Source organism: Delphinapterus leucas, chromosome 8, assembly GCF_059928025.1.
Source record: "Delphinapterus leucas isolate spDelLeu-1000000601 "Yukka" chromosome 8, BTC_Dleu_Yukka2, whole genome shotgun sequence".
Taxonomy (NCBI): Eukaryota; Metazoa; Chordata; class Mammalia; order Artiodactyla; family Monodontidae; genus Delphinapterus; species Delphinapterus leucas.
Window position 1 is genome coordinate 111116098 of NC_143136.1, and position 27294 is coordinate 111143391.

A 27294-nucleotide genomic window follows, 5' to 3' on the forward strand; every position below is an offset into this window, starting at 1 on the left:
GTCTGCAAATAATAAATGCTGGAGAGGGTGTGGAGAAAAGGTAACCCTCCTATACTGTTGGTGGGAATGTAAATTGGTGCAGCCACTATGGAGAACATTATGGAGTTTCCTTGAAAAACCAAAAATTAGGTTACCATATGATCCAGCAATTCCACGCTTGGGCACATATCCAGAAAAGACGAAAATTCTAATTCAAAAAGATACATACAGTCAAATGTTCACAGGAACACTGTTTCCAGTAACCAAGACATGGAAACAATCCAAGTGCCCATCAATAGATTATTGGTTGGAAGATGTGGTGTATATATATAATGGAATATTACTCAGCCATAAAAAGAATGAAATATTGCCATTAGCAGCAACATGCAACATGGACATAGAGAATATCATACTAAGTGAAGTAAGTCAGACAAAGAAAGACAAGTATTATAGGATATCACTTATACTTGGAATCTAAAAAATAACACAAATTAGTCTATATACAAAACAGAAACAGACTCACAGACATAGAAAATAAACTTATGTTTAGCAAAGGGGGAAAGGAAAGGGAGGCATAAATTAGGAGGATGGGATTAATGGATACAAACTATGATGCATAAAACAGATAAGCAACAAGGATTTACAGTATAACACAGGGAACTATACTCAATATCTTATAATAACCTAATAGAAAATAATCTGAAAAAATATATATATATATAACTGAATTACTTTGTTGTACACCTAAAACTAACACAATATTGCAAATCAACTATATTTCAATTTTAAAAGTTTGATAGCCATTAAAAGGATAATGAAAAACTATTATGAACAGTTTTAGAATAATTCTTTCAACAATTGAGGTACGATGGACAAATTCCTTTAAAGACATAAACCACAAGTGAGCACTCAAGAAGAAATAGATAACCTTAATAGCTAGCCCTATATCTATTAAGTAATTTGAATATGTAGTTAAAAACTAGAAGGAAGGAAAGAAAGGAAGGGAGGGAGGGAGGGAGGGAGGTCCAAGCCTTTAAATATCCTGGCAAACATTTAAGGAAAAACTAGTAGCAATTTTACACCATCTCTTCCCAAAAACGGAAGAGGAGGGTATACTTCTATATTCATCCTTCGAGGACAGCAAAAGTAGACATCTCAAGAGAAGACACTACACACCAATATCCCTATTGTACAAAGATATAAAAATTCTATATAAAATATTAGGAAGAAGCAGCATGAGTTGATATTTGGTGACCAGAGGGGCAGACTCTGGTTATTATTTGTGCTTTTCAACAAATAAGTCGTTCTCTCCCATTCTGATCACTTGGCAGGCTGACTCATCCTGGCCCCTGCAACTGGTGACAGGGTGAAAACTGAGGCCTGGTGACACTCAGGATGAGCTGTGTCATTCAGTGGTAGAGTGGAACATGTGGTTCTCTCTGTCTGATGACAAGCAGCTCAGGGCTCTGAGAACTATTGACTAGGAAGGCACTGCCAGCCCACAGTGGGCATGAGGCCAAAGTGAGGAAGAGTCACTGAGATTTCAGTGTTACTTTTTACTGCAGCATAACCAAGCATCTGACAGATGCTCTCTGCACACCAAAGACCTGCTGAACCCAAATCTCTGGGGTAGGGCTTAGTAATCTGTAGTTATACCAAGCACCCCAAAATTGGAGACCCCTGTACCCACCAGTGGCTCAGAGTGATTGCTCTGGCTCTGCACAGCTCACCATGTGCTGATTTACAGCCTGTCTTGGCATTGCCATAGGGTTTCAGCATTATCCATGTCCCAACCATCCCCTCCCCCTTCCCTCAAAGTTTTCCTCAGCTCCTTTCTCTGGAAGAGTGGAGGAGTCAATTACACAGATTTGTTTCTATACTTCCAAATCAGTATATCTAAATTAATCTCAAGATAAGACTCTCCAGAAGAGCTTATACACAGCATAGATTTCCTGGGGGTGGGCCTGGTAACCTGCATATATAACAGTCATTCCCGAGTCATTCTGATCACCAGGGCGGTTGAGGGATGTTGGGGAGAGGTGCAGCTGTGCCCACATAAGCTTCTAGAGACAGATTAGCCATTGTAATTGATTATAGTCTCCTTAGCTATCCATTGGTATGATCCTTTCCATTAGAAAACTAAACCTAAATATTGTTACCACACTTTACATATACTAGTTGATGATAAAACATTTTGAATGCCTCTAACTTGTTGCTATGGGTTGAATAGTGTCCCCCCAAAGTTCATGTGTTGAAGTCCTAACCCCCGGTACATCAGAATGTGACCTTATTTGAAAATAGGGTCATTGCAGATATAATTAGCTAAGGTGAGGTCATTAGAATAGCCCCAAATCCAAGATGACTGGTGTGCTTACAAATGGAGAAATGTGTACACAGACACACACAGCGAGAATGCCATATGAACATGAATACAGCCATCTAAAAGCTAAGGAGACAGGCCTGGAACAGATCCTTCCTCACAGCCAACCAATCCATGATTTTGGACTTCCAGCCTCCAGAACTATGAGCCACAATAGGTGGCTTATTAAGCCACCTTAACTTCTATGGAAATAAACCGTCTTTTGTTTAAGCCACCCAGTCTGTGTTACTTTGTTGTAGCAGCCCTAGCAAATTAATACACTGGTCAGTGAGAAACATGGATCAAGGTACCTCATTGCAAGAAATATCTATTTTAAAATAAAAAGCAAACGTTGATTAAAATTTTCTTCAAAACAGAGAAGTAATGGAATCATTTGTAGTGGTCCCCTCTGTTAAAAAGGCAACCTGCACAGTGTCTTGCACAGGGCCTGGCCAAGAAGAGGCTGGCTGTTTCCCAAATAGTCTATTGCTTCTAATCTATCCTGACCAGTAATGCTCTCAATAAAACATCTACTAGAAATTTTAAGTAAGGAAAATGCAAAACCATAAGATGGCCACGAGCCCTATTCCTCCTGGTCACTGCCTCACCAATATGATCTTGATTGACACAGTATTATATCCCCTGTGCTGGATTATGCTGCCATTTTTGTAATCACATTTAGTTTCAAACTACAACATGTTAGTACAGTCTATGTGCTATGCTATTTGTATTGTATACACGTGGTTTAATGCTGTCATGACATGCAAACTGTATACAGTGGACATTGCTTCCCACATTTCACTCTATAGAAAACTAAAGAGGCACAGCTCATGGATTTAAAGCCCCTGAAAGCACACTGCGTACCAGGAGGCAGACAGGGACATGCTAGTGTGCAGCATCCCAACGACTTATGCTTCCCTGATATTTTACAGGTGATTAACCTCTTAAATTTTCGTGGCAACTTCCCCCAGAAAAAATAGTATCGTGGCAGTAAACTCTGGGGCTATATGAGGAGGTACTTCCACTCACCAACAATCTCACTGGGTTCCTTGTTATACAGCTTTTTGTTCCAGTAAAGTAGTCTGAGGAGTGGAAAGGAGAACAAGAGAACGAAGCAAATCCCAGCAAACATGTGTGCGGTGAACCCAGCGAAGTCCAGACCCTAGAAACAGGAAAGGAGAAGTGAAACCACAGACTGGCCTTCCCGCAGCACAGGTGCAGCCCCATGGCAGGGTCCAGGGTGGGCTGAACTCGAGGGCCGTGGAACGTAGCACAAAGCCCACAGAACAGGTACTCTTCACCATGATTTTGAAAACATTCAGGATTTGTTTCTTTCACATTGAAAAACCAATTATTACCTGAATGACAAGCAAACTTGGGAGGAAACAAAAACAGGTCATCACACCTAATCCCAACCTTAGCTGTGTCTACTTCACCACTGGACTAACTCGTCCCCCAGGATTCAGTGAAACAGGGCTGAGGGGGACAAAACATACAACTATCACTACCATAGAGAAAATAGATAACCAATAAGAACCTACTGTTATAGCACAGGGAACCATACTCAATATTTTGTAATAACCTACAAGGGAAAAGAATCTGAAAAAAATAGATATATATGTAAGTATAACTGAATCACTTTGCTGTACACCTGAAACTAACACAACGTTGTAAATGAACTATGCTTCAATTTAAAAAAAAAAAAAGACTATGGGGCAACATTCTCCCATTTGAAGGTAAATTGGCTTTTAAAAATATTTCACTTAAGTCACTGCCATCAATTTGAAAGAGCACTGTCATGCCTGGAAAGCACTGTCCTCCACATATCACCCAGTGGCCATCAGGACTGAAGCCCCCCAGGGTGTCCCAACCAGCTCCAAGGGTCCTAGGCAGGAGCCCTCTCCTTCCCTTCACACTTCCTTTGCCTGTCTGTGGGCTATTTTCCACGGTCAGCCACTGAGAACATCTTTGTTGTTGGATGAAATCCCCACTAGGTTAATTTGTTAGGGAATATGTCATCAACAATATTAGTCAGTTTTTTCCTTTTGTTTATACTGTGCTTAAACCTTCAGCAAATACATGCCCTCTGAGCACCTCGCAGGACAGATGAGGCTGCTGTCCCCACGAAGCAGGCTGTGAGAATCAGCTTCTTACTGGCAAGAACTCCAGGTCTTTTTCTGTAGTGTTCATGGACTACTGATGCCACAAAAAGCGGTCAGAGGCACGATGACAAAGCTTTGTGGGTGACCCCCAGGCAGGAGAGATCATGGGGGTAGGGAGAGTAGGTCCAGGGGTCATTAGTGACCACCTTGAGAGACCATGCCCAAGGCAGTAGTCAAGAAGACCACCTTCTAAAGGCCTGAGCTGGAAGGAGTGATTTCGATTATATTAGTTGTTGTTTATTAAAATTTAGCTATTTGTCCCCCTCATTTCTGGAAAAGGCCCGAAACCACTTATAACATTGCTAAAGATACAGCACAACTTAGAAGCCATTATCAGTAAGTTTGTGTCAAAATTTAGGCTAGGCAGTGTGCAATGATCTGAAGTTCTTATTCTCTTGCAGTTTATCTGCACATACATATGAATATGAAACAGCATATGAAACAGCATATGAATAACATATGATGTTATATGAGGTTAATCACATACAGAGAGCAGGGAGACCTACCAAGATGTGGGACTCATGGCATGCTTTTAACGGCCATATAAGAATTCACCACTTTTCTGGTAGTTCTTCAACAAGGATATTACCTTGGACTTTGTGTTTATCTATAGAATGCATGCCCCAAATATCTGGTTTAAAAAAGGTCCAAGACACTTTTAGGGGCCCCTGAAAATCATTTAGTTTCTTCTAAAATCAGAAACAAAACAGAAAACCTTTTGAGTCAAAGAAGATGGTTTAAAATATAATATTAATATAATATTAACATATTTTTCTATATATGAATTCAGTCATGAATGTAAATGTAATTAATATTACAAGTAATGTAATAGCATAATTAATGTAAATGTAATTAATATTTTTTGGAGGGAGGAGCGCATGAAGGCAGAAGTACTTACATCCTGAGTAATTCTGGGTCCCTTTGGGACACAATACAGGTATCCCCCACTTTTTCAGATTTCGCTTTATGTCACTTTGCTTTTACAAAAGACCTACATTAGCACCTGTTTTCACTAAGAAAGAAATCTGAGAAGGATTTTCACTTTCATGAAAACAGGTGATTGCTCTTTTAACTTTATGCCATTTTGGCTTCTGAAAGGTTTCATAGGAAAGCTCTATTTTCAGACAGTGGGGAAAACCTGTAACAAAGCTATAAAGTAACAAAACCACCCACTATCATACTTACATCAGTGCAGTGCTTAAATGCAGCCCTTTCTTGCAAGGTGCTGGCTCTGTTTCTTCCCTCTCAGCCTTGTTTCATACTGTTTTGGTTTTGAAGCGTACCCCAAGGGCACAGCAGCCTGGTGGGAGAGCCACAAGGAAGGTCCCAGCAGTGCACGGCACAGAGGCCTGATGGGAAAGGCCTGAAGAATGTCCTAGTGCACACATCTCTGGGGCACAGTAGGAAATGCCTTCCAATGATGTGTGAGATGCCATTCAGAAGCAGAGGGTACATGGTTCCCCTAAAGAGACTTCCCTAGGGCTGTTTAAAATGTGGTTGAGGGAGGAGCTTCAAAATGGTAAATAGTAAGACACAGAGATCATCTTCCTTCCCACAGATACATCAGAAATGCATCTACATTTGCAACAACTCCTACAGAACACCTACTGAATGCTGGCAGAAGACCTCAGACCTCCCAAAAGGCAAGAAATTCCCCAAGTACCAAGGTAGGGCAAAAAAAGAAAAAACAGAGACAAAAGAGTAGGGACTGGACCTGCACCAGTGGGAGGGAGCCGTGAAGGAGGAAAGGTTTCCACACACTAGAAGCCCCTTCGTGGGCAGAGACTGCGGGTGGCGGAGGGGGGAAGCTTCGGACCCGCGGAGGAGAGTGCAGCAACAGGGGTGCGGAGGCCAAAGCGGAGAGATTCCCGCACAGAGGATCGGTGCCGACCAGCACTCACCAGCCCGAGAGGCTCGTCTGCTCTCCCGCCAGGATGGGCGGGGTCTGGAAGCTGAGGCTCGGGCTTCAGTCGGATCGCAGGGAGAGGACTGGCTGCGTGAACACAGCCTGCAGGGGGTTAGTGCGCCACGGCTAGCCGGGAGGGAGTCCGGGAAAAAGTCTGGACCTGCCGAAGAGGCAAGAGACTTTTCTTGCCTCTTTGTTTCCTGGTGCACGAGGAGAGCGGATTCAGAGCGCTGCTTAAAGGAGCTCCAGAGACGGGCGCGAGCTGCGGCTATCAGCGCACACCCCAAAGACGGGCATGAAACGCTAAGGCTGCTGCTGCTGCCGCCACCAAGAAGCCTGTGTGCAAGCACAGGTCACTATCCACACCTCCCCTCCCGGGAGCCTGTGCAGCCCGCCACTGCCAGGGTCCTGTGATCCAGGGACAGCTTCCCCGGGAGAACACACGGCGCGCCTCAGGCTGGTGCAACGTCCCAGTGGCCTCTGCTGCCGCAGGCTCGCCCCGCACTCCGTACCCCTCCCACCCTGAGTGAGCCAGACCCCCAAATCAGCTACTCCTTTAAACCCGCCCTGTCTGACCGAAGAACAGATGCCCTCAGGCGACCTACAGGCCAAGGCGGGGCCAAATCCAAAGCTGAACCACAGGAGCTGTGCGAACAAACAAGAGAAAGGGAAATCTCTTCCAGCAGCCTCAGGAGCAGCGGATTAAATCTCCACAGTCAACTTGATGTACCCTGCATCTGTGGAATACCTGAATACACAACGAATCATTCCAAATTGAGGAGGTGGACTTTGGGAGCAACGATATATTTTTTTTTCCCTTTTTTTCTTTCTGTGAGTGTGTATGCATATGCTTCTGCGTGTGATTTTGTCCGAATACCTTTGCTTTTTCTTGTCCTAGGGTTCTCTCTGTCCGTTTTCTGGTGGTTTTTTTTTTTTGGTTTTTTAAAGTATATTTATCAGCACTTGTTATCATTGTGGATTTGTTTTTTGGTTTCTTTGTTCTTTCTTTCTTTCTTTTTAATTACTTAAAAAAAATAAAAATTATTTTTTGTTTTTTATTTTAATAACTTTTTTATTTTATTTTATCTTTTTCTTTCTTTTATCTCCCTTTTATTCTGAGCCGTGTGGATGAAAGGCTCTTGGTGCTCCAGCCAGGCATCAGGGCTGTGCCTCTGAGGTGGGAGAGCCAAGTTCAGGACATTGGTCCACAAAAGACCTCCCAGCTCCACATAATATCAAACAGCGAAAATCTCCCAGAGATCTCCATCTCAATGCCAAGACCAGCTCCACTCAACGACCAGCAAGCTACAGTGCTGGACACCCTATGCCAGAAAACTAGCAGCACAGGAACACAACCCCACCCATTAGCAGAGAGGCTGCCTAAAATCATAATAAGGTCACAGACACCTCAAAACACATCACCAGAAAGACAAGATCCAGCTTTATCCACCAGAACACAGGCACTAGTCTCTCCACCAGGAAGCCTACACAGCCCACTGAAACAACCTGAGCCACTGGGGACAGACACCAAAAAGAACAGGAACTACGAGCCTGCAGCCTGCAAAAAGGAGACCCAAAACACAGTAAGTTAAGCAAAATGAGGAGAGAGAAACACACAGCAGATGAAGAAGCAAGGTAAAAACCCACAGACCTAACAAAAGAAAAGGAAAAAGGCAGTCTACCTGAAAAACAATTCAGAAAAATGATAGTAAAGATGATCCAAAATCTTGGTAATACAATAGAGAAAATAAAAGAAATGTTTTAAACAAGGACGTAGAAGAACTAAAGAGCAAACAAACAATAATGAAAAACACAATAAAGGAACTTAAAATTTCTCTAGAAGGAATCAATAGCAGAATAACTGAGGCACAAGAACAGATAAATGAATTGGAAGATAAAATAGTGGAAATAACTCCTGCAGAGCAGTATAAAGAAAAAAAGAATGAAAAGAATTGAGAACAGTCTCAGAGACCTCTGGGACAACACTAAACGCACCAACATTCGAATTATAGGGGTCCCAGAAGAAGAAGAGAAAAAGAAAGGGACTGAGAAAATATTTGAAGAGATTATAGTTGAAAACTTCCCTAATATGGGTAAGGAAATAGTTAATCAACTCAAGGAAGCACAGAGAGTCCCATACAGGATAAATCCAAGGAGAAACACACCAAGACACATATTAATCAAACTATCAAAAATTAAATACAAAGAAAATATTAAAAGCAGCAAGGGAAAAACATCAAATATCATTCAAGGGAATCCCCATAAGGTTAACAGCTGATCCTTCAGCAGAAACTCTGCAAGCCAGAAGGGAGTGGAAGGACATCTGATTCAGATTTGCTGGAGAAATTAAAATCTTAACAGACAAGCAAAAGCTAAGAGAATTCAGCACCACCAAACCAACTTTACAACAAATGCCAAAGGAACTTCCCTAGGCAGAAATCAGAAGAGAAGGAAAAGGTCTACAATAACAAACCCAAAACAATTAAGCAAATGGTAATAGGAACGTACATATTAATAATTACCTTAAATGTAAATGAATTAAATGCTCCAACCAAAAGACACAGACTGGCTGAATGGATACAAAAACAAGACCCGTATATATGCTGTCTACAAGAGACCCACTTCAGATCTAGGGATACATACGGACTGAAAGTCAGGCGATAGAAAAAGGTATTCCATGCAAATGGAAATCAAAAGAAAGCTGTAGTAGCAATCCTCATATCAGACACAATAGAGTTTAAAACAAAGACTATTACAAGAGACAAGAAGGACACTACATAATGATCAAGGGATCGATCCAAGAAGAAGATATAACAATTGTAAATATTTATGCACCCAAAATAGGAGCACTACAATATATAAGGCAAATACTAACAGCCATAAAAGGAAAAATGGACAGTAACACAATCAAAGTAGGGGACTTTAACACCCCACTTTCACCGATGGACAGATCATCCAAAATGAAAATAAATAAGGAAACACAAGCTTTAAATGATACATTAAACAAGATGGACTTAATTGATATTTATAGGACATGCCATCCAAAACCAACAGAATACACTTTCTTCTCAAGTGCTCAGAGAACATTCTCCAAGATAGATCATATCTTGGGTCCCAAGTCAAGCCTTGATAAATTTAAAATTGAAATTATATCAAGTATATTTTCTGAACACAATGCTATAAGACTAGATATCAATTACAGGAAAAAATCTGGAAAAATACAAACACATGGAGGCTAAACAATACACTACTTAATAACCAAGAGATAACTGAAGAAATCAAAGAGGAAATCAAAAAATACTTAGAAGCAAATGACAATGAAAACACAAGGACCCAAAATCTACAGATTCAGCAAAAGCAGTTCTAAGAAGGAAGTTTATAGCAATAAAACCCTACCTTAAGAAATATCTCAAATAAACAACCTAACCTTCCCCTTAAAGCAATTAGAGAAAGCAAAACAAGAAACTCCAAAGTTAGCAGAAGGAAAGAAATCATAAAGATCAGATCAGAAATAAATGAAAAAGTAATGAAGGAAACGATAGGAAAGATTAATAAAACTAAAAGTTGGTTCTTTGAGAAGATAAACAAAATTGATAAACCATTAGCCAGACTCATCAAGAGAAATAGGGCGAAGGCTCAAATCAATAGAATTAGAAATGAAAAAGGGGAAGTAACAACAAATACTGCACAAATATAAAGGATCATGAGAGATTACTACAAGCAACTATATGCCAATAAAATGGACCACCTGTGGTCTTCCCTGGTGGCGCAGTGGTTGCGAGTCTGCCTGCTGATGCGGGGACACGGGTTCGTGCTCCAGTCTGGGAAGATCCCACATGCTGCGGAGCAGCTAGGCCCATGAGCCATGGCCACTGGGCCGGCACGTCCAGAGCCTGTGCTCTGCAATGGGAGAGGCCACAACAGTGAGAGGCCCATGTGCCGCAAAAAAAAAAAAAAGGACCACCTGGAAGAAATGGACAAATTCTTAGAAATGAACAACCTTCCGAGATGGAACCAGGAAGAAATAGAAAATATGAACAGCACAAGTACTGAAATTGAAACTGTTATTAAAAATCTTCCAACAAACAAAAGCCCAGGATCACATAGCTTCACATATGAATTCTATCAAACATTTAGAGAAGAGCTAACACCTATCCTTCTCAAACTCTTCCAAAATATAGCAGAGGGAGGAACACTCCCAAGCTCATTCTATGAGGCCACCATCATCCTGACACCAAAACCAGACGAAGATGTCACAAAAAAGAAAACTAGAGACCAATATCACTGATGAACATAGATGCAAAAACCCTCAACAAAATACTAGCGAACAGAATCCAATAGCACATTAAAAGGATCATACACCATGACCAAGTAGGGTTTATCTGTGGAATGCAAGGATTCTTCAATGTATGCAAATCAATAAATGTGATACACCATATTAATAAATTGAAGGATAAAAACCATATGATCATCTCAATAGATGCAGAGAAGGTTTTCAACAAAATTCAACACCGATTTATGATAAAAACCCTCCAGAAAGTAGGCATAGAGGGAACATACCTCAACATAATAAAGGTTATATATGACAAACCCACAGCCAACATCGTCCTCAATGGTGAAAACCTGAAAGCATTTCAACTAAGATCAGGAACAAGAAAAGGTTGCCCACTCTCACCACTCTTATTCAACATAGTTTTGGAAGTTTTAGTCACACCAATCAGAGAAGAAAAAGAAATAAAAGGAATCCAAATCAGAAAAGAAGAAATAAAGCTGTCACTGTTTGCAGATGACATGATACTATACATAGAGAATCCTAAAGATGCTACCAGAAAACTACTAGAGTTAATCAGTGAATTTTGTAAGTAGCAGGATACAAAATTAATGCACAGAAATCTCTGGCATTCCTATACACTAATGATGAAATATCTGAAAGTGAAATTAAGAAAACACTCCCATTTACCACTGCAACAAAAAGAATGAAATACCTAGGAATAAACCTACCTAAGGAGACAAAAGACCTGTATGCAGAAAATTATAAGATGCTGCTGAAAGAAATTAAAGATGATATAAATAGATGGAGAGATATACCATGTTCTTGGATTGGAAGAATCAACATTGTGAAAATGACTATACTACCCCAAGCAATCTAAAGATTCAATGCAATTGCTATCAAACTACCACTGGCATTTTTCACAGAACTAGAACAAAAAAATTCACAATTTGTATGGAAACACAAAAGACCCCAAATGGCCAAAGCAATCTTGATAAAGAAAAACGGACCTGGAGGAATCTGGTCCCTGGACTTCAGACTATACTACAAAGCTACAGTAATCAAGACAGTATGGTACTGGCACAAAAACAGAAATATAGATCAGTGGAACAGGATAGAATGCCCAGAGATAAACCCATGCACAAATGGTTGCCTTATTTTTGATAAAGGAGGCAAGAATATACAATAGAGAAAAGACAGCCTCTTCAATATGTGCTGCTGGGAAAACTGGACAGGTACATGTAAAAAAATGAAATTAGAACTCTACCTAACACCATACACAAAAATAAATTCAAAATGGATTAAATACCTTAATGTAAGGCCAGACACTTTCAAACTCTTAGAGGAAAACATAGGCAGAACACTCTATGACATAAATCACAGCAAGATTCTTTTTGACCCACCTCCTAGAGAAATGGAAATAAAAACAAAAATAAAAAAATGGGGCCTAATGAAACTTAAAAGCTTTTGTGCAGCAAAGGAAACCATAAAAAAGACAATGCTCAGAATGGGAGAAAATATTTGCAAATGAAGCAATGGACAAAGGATTATTCTCCAAAATTTACAATCAGCTCATGCAGCTCAATATCAGAAAAACAAACAACCCAATCCAAAAATGGGCAGAAGACCTCAATAGACATTTCTCCAAAGAAGATATACACATTGCCAACAAACACATAAAGGAATGTTCAACATCATTAATCATTAGAGAAATGCAAATCAAAACTACAATGAGATATCATCTCACACCAGTCAGAATGGCCATCATCAAAAAATCTAGAAACAATAAATGCTGGAGAGGGTGTGGAGAAGAAGGAACACTCTTGCACTGCTGGTGTGAATGTGAATTGGTACAGCCACTATGGAGAACAGTATGGAGGTTCCTTAAAAAATTAAAAATAGAACTACCATATGACAGAGCAATCCCACTACTGGGCATATACCTTGAGAAAACGATAATTTAAAAATTGTCATGTACCACAATGTTCATTGCAGCACTATTTACAATAGCCAGGACATGGAAGCAACCTAAGTTTCCATCAACAGATGAATAGATAAAGAAGATGTGGCACATATATACAATGTAATATTACTCAGCCATAAAAAGGAATGAAATTGAGTTATTTCTAGTGAGGTGGATGGACCCAGAGTTTGTCATACAGAGTGAAGTAAGTCAGAAAGAGGAAAAAAAATACCGTATGCTAACACATATATATGGAATCTAAAAACCAAAAAGAGGTTCTGAAGAACCTAGGGGCAAGATGGAAGGAAAGATGCAGACCTACTTGAAAATGGACTTGAGGACACGGGGAGAGGGAAGGGTAAGCTGGGACAAAGTGAGAGAGTGGTAGTGTATATATGGACATATATACACTACCAAATATACAATAGATAGCTAGTGAGAAGGAGTTGCATAGCACAGGGAGATCAGCTCGGTACTTTGTGACCAGCTAGAAGGGTGGGATAGGGAGGCTGGGGGGGAGAGAGATGCAAGAGGGAAGAGATATGGGGATACATGTATATGTATAACTGATTCACTTCGTTATAAAGTAGAAACTAACACACCATTGTAAAACAATTATACTCCAATGAAAACGTTCTAAATAAATAAATAAATGAAAGGTGGTTGAATAATTGCATTCGCTAGTGCTGAGCCTGCCTGGAACAGGCAAAAAGAAACAAATGTAACCAGCAAAGGAGGACAATATCCCAGGCAGCCAGTTGGGAGATGAAGGGACAATGTGTCGTTGTATATGGGATCCTAAACAGCACTGCAGACTCGTGCCTACTCCAGGGAGAGCTGGTGGACCCTGGAGGTCTGCCCATCTGCCTGTTCAGTACTAGAAATTCTGCCAATGGTGAGCCATCCCAAGAGACCTAGGAAGAGTGAGCAGAGTGTGCAAAAGTTACGTTGGAAGAACTTTCCTCACAACTTCCTGTAATTTCTGCCTAATCCTGAGACAGAGAATGTGGAGATTTTTCAGATGTGACTTCTTGACTGTTCTAAAGGCTAGTAGTGGTTTTTTGTTTTGTTTAATTTTTATTTTATGTTGGAGTATAGTTGTTTTACAATGTCTTAGTTTCAGGTGTACAGCAAAGTGATTCAATTATACATATGCATAAATCTATTCTTTTTCAGATTCTTTTCCCCTATAAGTTATGACAGAATATTGAGTAGAGTTCCCTGTGCTATACAGTATGTCCTTGTCGATTATCTATCAATATTTTATATATAGTAGCGTCTATATGTTAATCCCAAACTCCTAATTTATCCCTCGCCCCCAGGTTTCCCCTTTGGTAATCAAAAGTTTGTTTTCATAGTTTGTGAGTCTGTTTCTGTTTTGAAGTTCATTTGTACCATTTTTTAGTTTCCACATATAAGTGACATCGTATGATATTTGTCTTTCTCTGCCTGACTTACTTCACTTAGTATGATAATCTCTAGGTCTGTCCACATTGCTGCAAATGGCATTATCTCATTCATTTTTACGGCTGAGTAATATTCCATTGTATATATGTACCACATCTTCTTTATCCATTAGTCATGAACATATAGGTTTCTTCCATGTCTTGGCTCTTGTAAATAGTGCTACCATGAACATTACAGTGCATGTATCTTTTTGAATTATCTCCAGAAATAATTTGTCTGGAGTGGGATTGCTGGATCATATGGTAGTTCTATTTTTAGCTTTTTAAGGAACCTCCATACTGTTCTCCATAGTGGCTGTACCAATTTACATTCCCATCAACGTGTAAAAGGGTTCCTGCTTTTCCACACCCTCTCCAAAATTTATTGTTTGTAGACTTTCTGATGATGACCACTCTGACCAGTGTGAGGTGATATCTCATTGTAGTTTTGATTTGCATTTCTCAAATAATTAGCAATGTTGAGCATCTTTTCATGTGCCTCATGGGAATCTGTATGTCTCCTTTGGAGAAATCTTTATTTAGGTCTTCTGCCCATTTTTTGAGTGGGTTGCTTGTTTTTTTGATATTGAGCCACATGAGCTGTTTGTAAATTTTGGAGATTAATCCCTTGTTGGTGGCAACATTTTCAAATATTGTCTACCATTCAGTGGGTTGTCTTTTCATTTTGTTTATGGTTTCCTTTGCAGTGCAAAAGCTTTTGAGTTTAATTAGGTCCCATTTGTTTATTTTTGCTTTTATTTCCATTACTCTAGGAAATGAATCGAAAAACATATTGCTGCAATTTATGTCAGAGGGTGTTCTGCCTATATTTCCCTCAAAGAGTTTTATACTATTCAGTCTTACATTAAGGTCTTTAATCCACTTTGAGCTTATTGTTGTGTATGGAGTTAAACAACGTTGTAATTTCAGTCTTTTACATATAACTTTCCAATTTTCCCAGCACCACTTATTGAAGACACTGTCTCTTCTCCACTGTATAGTCTTGCCTACTTTTGTAGATTAATTGACCTTAGGTGCATGGGTTTATTTCTGGACTCTCTATCCTGTTCCATTGATCTATATTTCTGTTTTTGTGTCAGTACCATACTGTTTTGATTACTATAACTTTCTAGTATAGTCTGAAGTCAGGGTGCTTGATGCCTCCAGCTCCATTTTTCTTTCTCAGGATTGCTTTGGCTATTCAGAGTCTTTTATGTTTCCATACAAACTTTAAAACATTTTGTTCTAGTTCTGCAAAAAATTCCATTGGTAACTTGATAAGGATTGCACTGAATCTGTAGATTGCCTTGGATAGTATACTTATTTTGACAATATTCATTCCTCCAATCCAGGAACATGGTCTATCCATTTTTTAGTGTCATCTTCAATTTCTTTTATCAGCATGTTATAGTTTTTGCAGTATGGGTCTTTTACCTCCTTAGGTAGGTTTATTCCTAGGTATTTTATTCTTTTTGATGTGATGGTAAATGGGATTGTTTCCTTAATTTCTCTTTCTGGTTTTTCCTTTTTAGTGTATAGAAATGCCACAGATATTTGTGTATTAATTTTGTATCCTGCAACTTTACTGAATTTGTTGATTAGCTCTAGCAATTTTCCGGTAGCATCTTTACTGTTTTCTATGTATAGTATCATGTCATCTGCAAATAGTGACAGTTTAACTTCTTTTCAAATTTGCATTCCTTTTATTCCTTTTTAATCTCTGATTGCCATGGCTAGGACATCCAGAACTATGTTGAATAAAACTGGTGATAGTGTACATCCTTATTTTTTTCCGGATCTTAGAGAAAATGATTTCACTTTTCCATGGTTGCAAATGATGTTTTCTGCAGGCTTGTCATATATGGCCTTTATTATGTTGAGGTATGTTCACTCTATACCCACTGTTTGGAGAGTTTTTATAATAAATCAGTGTTGAATTTAATCAAAAGTTTTTCTGCATCTATTGAGATGATGATATCGTTTTTATTCTTTACTTTGTTGATGTGGTATCACAATCAGTATCACACTGAGTAATTTGCAGATATTGAAAAGTCATTGCATCCCTGGGATAAATCCCACTTGTTCATGGTGTATGGTCCTTTTAATTTATTGTTGAATTCAGATTGCTAGTATTTTGTTGAGGATTTTTGCATCTATGGTCATCAGTGATATTGGCCTGTAATTTTCTTTTTTGTGGTATCTTTGCTTAGTTTTGGAATCAGAGTGACGGTGGCCTCATAGAATGACTTTAGGAGTGTTCCTTCTTCTGCAATTTTTTGGAATAGTTTCAGAAGAAAGTATTAACTCTTCCTTAAATGTTTGATAGAATTCACCTGTGAAGCCATCTGACCATGGACATTTACTTGTTGGGAGTTTTTCAATCACAGTTTCAATTTCAGTACTGTGACTGCTTGTTCATATTTTCAATTTCTTCCTCACTTAGTCTTTGGAGATTGTACCTGTCAAAAATTTTCCCATTTCTTCTAGGTTATCCATTTTTTTGGCATACAGTTGCTTGTAGTAGTCTCTTATGATCCTTTGTATTTCTGTTGTGTCAGTTATATCTCCTCTTTCTTCATTTCTGATTTTATTGATTTAAGCCCTCTCTCTTTTTTTTCTTCTTTTTTTTTTTTCTTTTTTTTTTGTGGTACACGGGCCTCTCACTGTTGTGGCCTCTTCCGTTGTGGAGCACAGGCTCTGGATGCGCAGGCTCAGTGGCCATGGCTCATGGGCCTAGCCATTCCGGGGCATGTGGGATCTTCCCTGACCTGGGCACGAACCCATGTCCCCTGCATCGGCAGGTGGACTCTCAACCACTGCACCATGAGGGAAGACCTCCCTTTTTTTCTTAATGAGTCTGGCTTAAGGTTTATCAATTTTGTTTTTCTTTTCAGAGAGCCAGCTTTTAGTTTCATTGATCTTTTCTATTGTTTTCTTCATCGCTGTTTCATTTATTTCTGCTCTGATCTTTATGATTTCTTTCCTTCTACTAACTTCGGGTTTTGTTTGTTCTTCTTTCTCTAGTTGCTTTAGATGTAAAGTTAGGTTGTTTGAGATTTTTCTTGTTTCCTGAGGTAAGATTGTATTGCTATAATCTTACCTCTTAGAACTGCTTTTGCTGCACCCCACAAGTTTTGGATGATCATGTTTTCATTTTCATTTATCTCTATGTATTTTTTTAATTCCTCTTTGATTTCTTCAGTGACCCATTGGTTATTTAACAGCATATTGTTTAGCCTCCACGTGTTTGTGTTTTTTGTAGTTTTTTCTTGTAATTGATTTGTCATCTCATAGCATCATGGTTGGAAAAGATGCTTGATATGATTTCAATTTTCTTAAATTTACCAAGGATTGATTTGTGACCCAAGATGTGATCTATCCTGGAGAATGTTCCATGTGCCCTTTAGAAGAATGTGTATTCTGCTGCTTTTGGATGGAATGCTCTGTAAATATCAATTAAGTCCATCTGTCATTTAAGGGCTGTGTTTCCTTATTGATTTTCTCTCTGGATGATCTGTCCATTGATGAAAGTGGGGTGTTAAGGTCCCCCAGTATTATTGTGTTACTGTCAATTTCTCCTTTATTGGCTGTTAGTATTTGCCTTATATATTGAGGTGTTCCTATGTTGGGTGCATACATATTTACAATTGTTATATCTTCTTGGATTGATCATTATGTAGTGTCCTTCTTTGTCTCTGGTAACAGCTTTTATTTTAAAGTCTATTTTGTCTGATATGAATATTGCTACTCCAGCTTTTTTTAAAATTAATTTATTTATTTATTCATTTTTGGCTGCACTGGGTCTTTGTTGCTGAGCGCAGGCTTTCTCTAGTTGCAATGAACGGGAACTACTCTTTGTTGCTGTGCACAGGCTTCTTGTTGCAGTGGCTTCTCTTGTTGCCGAGAACAGGGTCTAGGTGCACAGGCTTCAGCAGTTGTGGCACGTGGGCTCAGTAGTTGTGGCTCATGGGCTCTAGAGTGCAGGCTCAATAGTTGTGCCACATGGGCTTAGCTGCTTCACGGCATGTGGGATCTTCCAGGACTAGGGCTCGAGCCCATGTCCCCTGCATTGGCAGGTGGATTTTTAATCACTGTGCCACCAGGGAAGTCCCTCCAGCTTTCTTTTGATTTCCATTTACATGGAGCATATTTTTCCATCCCCGCACTTTCATTCTGTATGTGTTCCTAGACCTGAATTGGGTCTCTTGTAGACAGCATATATATTTGTCTTGCTTTTGTATCCATTCAGCCAATCTATGTCTTTTGGCTGGAGCATTTATTCTGTTTACATTTAAGGTAATTATTGATATGTATGTTCTTATTGCCATTTTGTTAATTGTTTTGGATTTGTTTTTATAGGTCTTTTTTCTTCCCTTCCTCTTTTGCTCTCTTCTCTTGTGATCTGATGCCTAACTTTAGTGTTATGTTTGGATTCCTCTTTCTTTTTTGTGTGTATGTCTATTGTAGATATTTGAAGATACTATGTAGATACTATGATATTTATAGATAGTATGAAATTTTGATATAGCAGTCTATATATATACAAGATTAAGTTGCTGGTCTTTAATTTCAAATGCATTTTCAATATCCTGCATTTGTACTCACCTCTTCTCAAAATTGCTGGTTGTAATATATTTGTGTGTGGATGATTTCCTACTTTGTATGTTTGCCTTTACCAGTGAGCCTTTCCATTCCTAATTTTCTTGTATCTACAGCCTTTTCTTTTCCACCTAGAGACTTTCTTTAGCATTGTTGTAAATCAGCATAGCTGATTTGGTGGTGCTGAATTATTTTAGCTTTTGCTTGTCTTTAAAGCTTTTGATTTCTCTGTCAAATCTAAATGAGAGCCTTGTTGAGTAGAGTATTCTTGGTTGTAGTTTTTCCCTTTCATCACTTTAAATATATCATGCCACTCCCTTCTGGCCTGCAGAGTTTCTGTGGAAAAATCAGCCGATAACCTTATGGGGATTCCTTAGTATGTTATTTGTTGCTTTTCCCTTGTTGTTTTAAATATTTTCTCTTTGTATTTAATTTTTGTCAATTTGATTAATATGCATCTTGGTGTGTTCCTCCTTGGGTTTATCCTTCCTGGCACTCTCTGCACTTCTTGGACTTGGGTGGCTGTTTCCTTTCCCATGTGAGGAGTTTTCAGCTATTATCTCTTCAAATATTTTCTCAGGCTCTTTCTCTCTCTCTTCTCTTTCTGGGACCCACTATAATGCAAATGTTGGTGCATTTAATGTTGACTCAGAGGTCTCTTAAACTGCCCTCGTTTGTTTTCATCCTTCTTTCTTTATTTTATTCTCTGGCAGTATTTCCACCATTCTGTCTTCCAGCTCACTTATCTGTTCTTCTGCCTCATTTATTCTGCTATGGATTCCTTCTAGTGTATTTTTCCTTTTGGTTATTGTATTGTTTATCTCTGTTTTTTTATTCATTATATCTTCCAGCTCTTTGTTAAACATTTCTTGTATCTTCTTGATCTGTGCCTCCATTCTTTTTCCAAGATTTTGGTTCATCTTTACTATCATTACTCTGGATTCCTTTTGGCTAGATTGCTTATCTCCTCTTCACTTAGTTATTCTTCTGTTTTTTTTTTCTTGTTCCTTCATCTGAAACATATTCTTTTGCTGTCTCATTTTGTCTAAGGTTGTAGTTCCTCGTGCTTCTGGTGCCTTCCCACTGATGGATAAAGATGGTGGGCAGGGCCATGTCCAGAGGTGTGTTTATTATTTTTTTATTGAAGTATAGTTGATTTACAGTATTGTACCAATCTCTGCTGTACAGCAAAGTGTCTCAGTTTTGCACATATATACATTCTTTTTTTAAAATATTCTTTTCCATTATGGTTTATCACAAGAGATTGGATATAGTTCCCTGTGCTATACAGTAAGACCTTGTTGTTTATCCATTCTAAATGTAATACTTTGCATCTACCAACCCCAAATTCCCAGTCCATGCCTCTCCCTCCTCCCCTCCCCGTTGGCAACCACAAGTCTGATCTCTATGTCTGTGAGTCTGTTTCTGTTTTGTATATAGAAGGGGTGTTTAGAAGTGGCTGTGGGCTTAGGAAGATTTTAGGCAGCCTGTCTGATGATGGGTGGTGCTGTGCTCCTGCCCTGTTTGTTTTGCCTGAGGCATCCCAGCACTGGATCCTACAGACTGTAGGGTGTCACCACGTCTTGGTGACAAAGTGGCAACCTCCAGGAAAGCTCAGGCCAATGAGTACTCCCTGATACCTCCACCACCAGTGTCCTTGTCCCCACAGTGAACCACAGCCAACACCCTCACCTTCCCAGGAGACTCTCCAAGACCAGCAGGTAGGTCTGGTCCAGGCTCCTATGAAGTCACTGCTTTTTCCCTGGGTCCCAGTGAGCATGAGACCTTGTGTGTGGCTTCCAAGAATGGAGTTTCTGTTTCCCCCAGTCCTGTGGAGCTTCTGTCATCAAGCCCCACTTGCCTTCAAAGCCAAATTCTTTGGGGGATCCTCCTGCCAGTGCCAGGCCCCCAGGCTAGGGATCCTGATATGGGGCTCCAAACTCTCACTCCTGTGGGAGAACCTCTGTGATATAATTATTTTCCAGTTTGTGGGTCATCCACCTGGTGGGTGTGGGATTTGATTTTATCATGATTGCACCCCTCTACTGTCTTGTTGTGGCTTCTTTGTCTTTGGATATAGAATATCTTCTTTGGTAGGTTCCAGTCTCTTTTGTCAACAGTTGTTCAGCAGTTAGTTGTGATTTTGGTGTTTTTGTGAGAGCAGTTGTGCTCAAGCCCTTCTACTCTACCATCTTGTCTCCTACCCTTCAGGACATTCTCTAGCCTAGTACTGTTTTTTAATTACTCCTCTGAATTACATATTAAGTATTAATTTTCTTTGTGAATATTTTAAAAATTAATTTCAAATTTTATTTTAATTTGATAATCTGTCTTCTTCCTATTTCAGTTCACTGATTAACAACCAAATAATGCCAAATAATTGTGCCCATCATGTGATGCAAATGTATAGCTGTGATGTCATTATTGATAATGAGACTTTATAAATTACTCTCTGCTAAAGACACTATACCTGGAACTATGTGTTCATTTGTGTCTCCATACAAATAAATATTCTCATATCTCTGAACTACTACAAAATGAATTAAAACCACTCTTTGTTATCCACAAAAAGACATTCATTAGATACTTTTTCTGCAAGATATAGTTTAACCCCTAAAATGCAGGGAAAGTCATTAAGTGGAAGACAAGGAATGTCATCTTCAATAAAACAGGACAGCCCTAAAGCCATGTTCCCAGAGGATGCCACTTTCACACAAAGCTGGGTAAGTAGCCTAGGCTGAGCTTCAGTGCAATGAAAGAGGATGTTCACCTCCAGGGCCCTCTGTGTGTTTTTGCAAAAACCTCACCTTTCTCCCTTACAGTCAGGTTTAAACTCTGGATATTTAAAACAGCATGTCAGGATGCCATGGAAGAATGGGAATAGTCTGACAAACTGCTCTTCCCCTTCAGCTTTCTATGTGACTTGGTAGAGGTCCAGGACCCAAAACCTGTCTTGGATCACATCCCACTGTTTAGTCAGAGCATTCAGACCTAGGACTCTAAGGACAAGTTTAAAATGATGTAGAGTTAACTCAATTTGTGTCCAAAAAAGGCACTACACCTGGAGTTTTACATTAAAACTAATGTGGGGACTTCCCTGGTGGTGCAGTGGTTAAGAATCTGCCTGCCAATGCAGGGGACACGAGTTCAATCCCTGATCCAGGAAGATCCCACATGCCACGAAGCAACTAAGCCTATGCACCACAACTACTGAGCCTGTGCTCTAGAGCTTGCGAGCCACAACTACTAAGCCTGCGTGCTGCAATTACTGAAGCCCACATGCCTAGAGCCTGTGCTCCACAAGAGAAGTCACGACGAGAAGCCCACACACCACAATGAAGAGTAGCCCCCACTCGCTGCAACTAGGGAAAGCCCATGCACAGCAACAAAGACCCAACACAGCCAAAAAAAAAATGAAACCACATGATGCCAACCAGGGGAAGCTAAGCTATTGCAGCATTCATTAACATATTGTCATAAAAAGAAGAGACAAACAACAGAAATGGAAAGCAGAGTTCTAAAATCAGTCATAAATTACAGTAGCCATGCTCTCACTTGAACTATTTCTATACCTATTCTACTGAAAAATATTTTCTATAAGAAATTTTAAAGTTTTAGCCCTTACATTTATGTCTGAGATCCCTGTTTGAGTTAACGTTTTGATAAAGTGGGAGGTGTGGACTGAAGTTTATTTCTCCTGCATATGCATGTCCATTTGTTCCAGGACTATTTGTGAAAAAACTGTCCTTTCTCCACTTAGTTGGCTTAATTTGCACCTTTGTCAAAAATCACTTTGTCAAAAGTCATGTATGTGAGGATTTATATCTGAACTCCCTACTTTATTCCATTTATCTATCCACCTATCTTGATGCCAGTACCACACTGTCTTTGTTAGTGTGGCTTTATAATAAGTAGTGGAATTAGGTAGTACTAGCCCTCCCAATTTGTTTTGCACTTTAAGAGTTGTTTTTGACTATTCTGGATACTTTGAATTTCCATATAAATTTTAAAATCAGTTTACCAATTTCTAAAAAAAAAAACTTGTTCTGCTATGGTTTTGATAGGAATTGCATGAATCTACAGATCTATCTAGGGAGAACTGATACCTTAATGATATTGAGTCTTCTGATCCATGACCAAAATATATCTCCCCATTTATTTAGATCTTTAATTACTTTCTGCAATATTTTGTTGTCTTCTTGCATATGTTTGGTCAGATTTACCCTATTTTATGTATTGATGCTATTGTAAATGGCATTTTTATTTCAATTTCCAGCTGTTTATTGCTAGAATATAGAAAACCATTACTTTTTCTATATTGATCTTGTACCCTTGTCAATTTTACTTATTATTTCCAGGAGCTTTTTTTTTTTTGTAGATTCCTTCAGATTTTCTACATGGACAATCATGTCATATGCAAATAAAGACTTAATTCTTCCCTTCCATTATGGATGCCTAGTATGTCTTTTCTTGACTTATTGTACCAGCTAGAGCCTCCAGTAAAATGTTGCATTTACGTGGTGAGAACAGACATCTTTGTCTTGTTTCTGATCTATGGAGGTATTCAGTTTTTTCCATTTAACTATGGTGCTAGCTGTAAGCTTTTCATAGATGCTCCTTATCAGGCTAAAGAAGCTCTCTTCTTTCCCTAGTTTATTGAGAGATTCTATCAGTAATGGATGTTGAATTTTGCCAAATTTTTTTCTGCATCTATTGAGATGATCATATGGATTTTCTCATTTAGTTTGCTAGCAAATTGCACTGGTTGATTTTTCAAATATAACACCAATCTTCCATTTCTAGGATAAATTCCACTTGATTGTGCTGTATTATCCATTTTATATATTGTTAAATTGGATTAGCTAATTTTTTTAAATTTACATCTATGTTCGTAAGAAATATTTGTCAATAGATTTCTTATCCTGGTTTTGTCTGGCTTAGGCATCAGGGCCTTATAGAGTTAGTTGAGAAGTATTCTCTCCTCTTCAATTTGCTGTAAAGTTTGTGTAGAATTGGTGTTGTAGCATTATTTCTTCCTTAAACCTTTGGTAGAATTCACCAAAGAAGCTATCTTAGCCTGAGGTTTTTGTTTGTTTTGTACTTTCTGGGAAGGTTTTTAACTACAAATTCAATTTCTTTAATAGATATAGGGCTACTCAGGTTATCTAGTTCTTCTTGAGTGAGGTTTGGTAGAGTGTGTCTTTCAAGAAAATTGTCTATTTTATCTAAGTTGTCAAATTTATTGGCATAGAGTTGTCCACAACACTCCCTAACAATGCCTAATGTCTGTATGCTCTTTAGTGATGTAACATCTCTTTTCCTGATATTGGTAATTTATGTCTTCTCTCTTATTTTCTTCATCAGTTTGGCCAGAAGTTTGTCAGAATTATTTATCTTATCAAAGAACTAGCTTTTGCTTTCATTGATTTTCTCTACTGTTTTTCTGTTCTCCATGCTGGCCTGTATTTCTTTCTTCTGCTTACTTTTAGTTTAACTTGCTCTTCTTTATCTAGTTTCTTAAGACTGGAGCTGAGGTCACTGATTTGAGACATTTCTTCTTTTCTAATATTGGTGTTTAATGGTATAAATTCCCCTCTGAATACTGTTTTAGAGCAGGTACCAGAAAACTACAATTGCAGGCTGGAATATAGACATGCACATTCATTTATGTGTTGTCTGTGGCTGATTTCCTGTGACAGTGACAGAGTTGAGTGATTGCCACAGAGACCATAAGGCCCACATGCCTATAATACTAATTATATGGACTTTTAAGAAAAAGTTTGCTGACTCCTGCTTGAGAGGAATCCCACAAATTTTGTTTTCATAATTCAATCCAAAATACTTCACAATTTCACTTTTGTCTTTGACCCTTGGAATTTTTTCACACAGGTTTTTCAATTTTCTGTAGCTAAAAATAGCTATATTTAAATAGATCTTTAAAATACATTTTTTAATAAATGTATTTATTTATTTTTGGCTGCTTTGGGTCTTCATTGATGCACATGGGCTTTCTCTAGTTGTGGTGAGCAGGGGCTACTCTTCAATGCAGTGTGTGGGTTTCTCATTGCAGTGGTTTCTCTTTGCTGCAGAGCACAGGCTCTAGTGCACAGGCTTCAGTAGTTGTGGCATGCAGGCTCAGTAGTTGTGCCTCACAGGCTCTAGAGTGCAGGCTCAGTATTTGTGCTGCACAGGCTTAGTTGCTCCACGGCATGTGGGATCTTCCTGGACCAGGGCTCAAACCCACGTCCCCCGCATTGGCAGGCAGATTCTTAACCACTATGCCACCAGGGAAGTCCAAAAAAATAGCTATTTTAAAAATAATTATTTCTTATTATTTCCAAAATGAAATATCCAAGTCAAAGTGTAGCTCTTGAAAAAGTAAATGACCCATTATGCCTTTTTTTACCTGTGGTATCATCAGTCTACAACATTATATAAGTTTTATGTAATTTCATATAATTATGGCATGGCCTAGTTTTCTTCATGTTTCTTGTGCTCTGACTTCATTGAACTTCCTGAATCTCTGGGTTTATATCTTTCATAAAATTTGAAATTTTAAACCATATTTTCTTCAAATATCTTTTTCTGTTCCCCTCTCTCCTTCAGAGACAAGAACTACAGATATATTAGGCCACATGAAGTTTTCCCCTAGCTCACGAATGTTTTTCATTACTTTTCACTCAGTTTTACTTTGGACCTATGTCTTCAAGTTCACTAGTTTTTTCTTCTGTAATTCTTAATTTGCCTTTTTAATCCTAACAAGAGATTTTTATCTCATACATTATAGTTTTCATCTTTAGAAGTTTGATCTGGGTCTTTTTAAAAAATATCTTTCATGTTTCTGCTTAGCTTAATGAACATCCGGAATACAGTTATAATAACAGTTTTAATGCCCTTGTCTGTTAATTCTAACACTTTTGTCTATTCTGGGTTAATTACAAATGGTTTATTCATATTCTCCTCGTGATAGATCAAATTTTCTTGCTTTTTTGCATGCCTGGTAATCTTTGATTGGATGTCAGATATTGTGAATTTTACCTTGTGGGCTGTTGGATTCCTAGATTCTTGAGGTTTGTTCTTGGATGCAGTTAAACTACTTAGAAACAATTTGATTATTTGGGGTCTTTAAGATTTATTAAGTGGAATCAGGGCAGTGTTCAGTCTAGAGCAAATTACTTACCAATATGAGGCAAGACCCTTCAGTGTACTCTATCCAATGCCTCATAAATTAAGAAGTTTACAGTCTTCCTGGCAGGAACAGACATTATTCCTAGCCCTGAGTGTATCAAGCACTCTTTCTTCTAATATTTTTGAGTTGTTCTTTCCCTGGACACAGGGAGTTTCCCTCTCTCTCTGTGCAGCTCTTTCCTCTCTGGTTCTCTGTCTTGAAAATTTTACCTGCCTTGGTCTCTCCAGAGTCAGTTCTATCCCCTCAACTCCAGGAATCTGGTGGGATCCACATGGGTTCTCTCTCCCTGCCCTGCATCCTGGAAAGTCTCTCAATGCAGTGAGCTGGGGCAATCATAGGCTCATTTCATTTGTTTCCCATTTCTCAGGGATCACTGCCCTTTTTTACCTGATATCCAGTATCTTGATTACCACTGTCTGATTTTGGTTTGTTCCTGGTTTTGTTTTTTGGATTTTGGTTTATTTTCTTTTTGGATGTCTCAAGCAAGAGGGTAAATACAGTCCCTGTTACTCCATCTTGGCCAGAGAAGAAGCCTTTTTTATCCATGTATATCCACATACACACATTCTGAGACTACATGCACGAAAATATTAAGAGAATTTATCTCTGGGTAGTGGTATTATGACAGTTTTTTATTTGTGGTGTGTGTGTGATTTACATTTTCTAAAATAAATGTATTATTGTAAAATAAAAATAATAAAACAATATTTTTCTCTGAAAATAGTGCTCTCCCATGTGTATGCAGCCTATCCTGTGTGAAAGGTGCCCCCAAGGCCGATCACGGGGCTCTACCACTTTCTGCTGTGCTCATGTGATATGATGGGGGGCCTGCTGCTCAGCTCATGCAGCAAGACAGGTGAAGTGTCACAGGTGGTTTTCCAGGGAAACCAGGGAGTAATAAAGTTGAAGTATTAAACTATCTAAGTTATACCCTGAATCTCTAGAACATTAGCGGGCTCACAAAATGGCCATCAACACCTTAGAGCCATGATCTCTCAAAGGCTTAAATATCTTTATGAAAGACAGCCCATATACACAAACAAACTGACACACTTCACAGACACACAGGCATAAACATATCATCTATAATAAATGACACCAATTTGGAAGCATTTTTGCTGATACTTCAGAGAAGAGATATTGGGAAAATTCTAATGACCAAAGAATGACAAATGAAAACTAATTGTAAAATTTAATTTTAACTCTACGATACATAAAATACCATTTGCATTCTCTTTAATGCTTTGTTTTTATTTTAGTGTATGAAGAAATTATATATTAATAGCAGCTTTCCAAAAATCCCTAAAGACCTTCATTTTCTAACACTATTTTTTTTTTAAATTCTTACATTCTTCATCAGTGAATTCATCCACCTCAGTTGAAAGGCAAGAGGGGACAGATCATTTTATTCTTAATATTAGT

General features: G+C 38.7%; 1 protein-coding gene across 2 annotated transcripts in view; it reads right to left on the reverse strand.

The window, feature by feature from the left end:
• Positions 1-27294, reverse strand: part of OCA2 (OCA2 melanosomal transmembrane protein) — a 249191-nt gene that overhangs the window by 119224 nt on the left and 102673 nt on the right. For both annotated transcript variants that reach the window (XM_022590517.2, XM_022590518.2), the window contains exon 14: positions 3368-3500. In XM_022590517.2, the coding sequence (XP_022446225.2) occupies positions 3368-3500 (133 nt within the window). The remainder of the gene's footprint in view (positions 1-3367; positions 3501-27294) is intronic.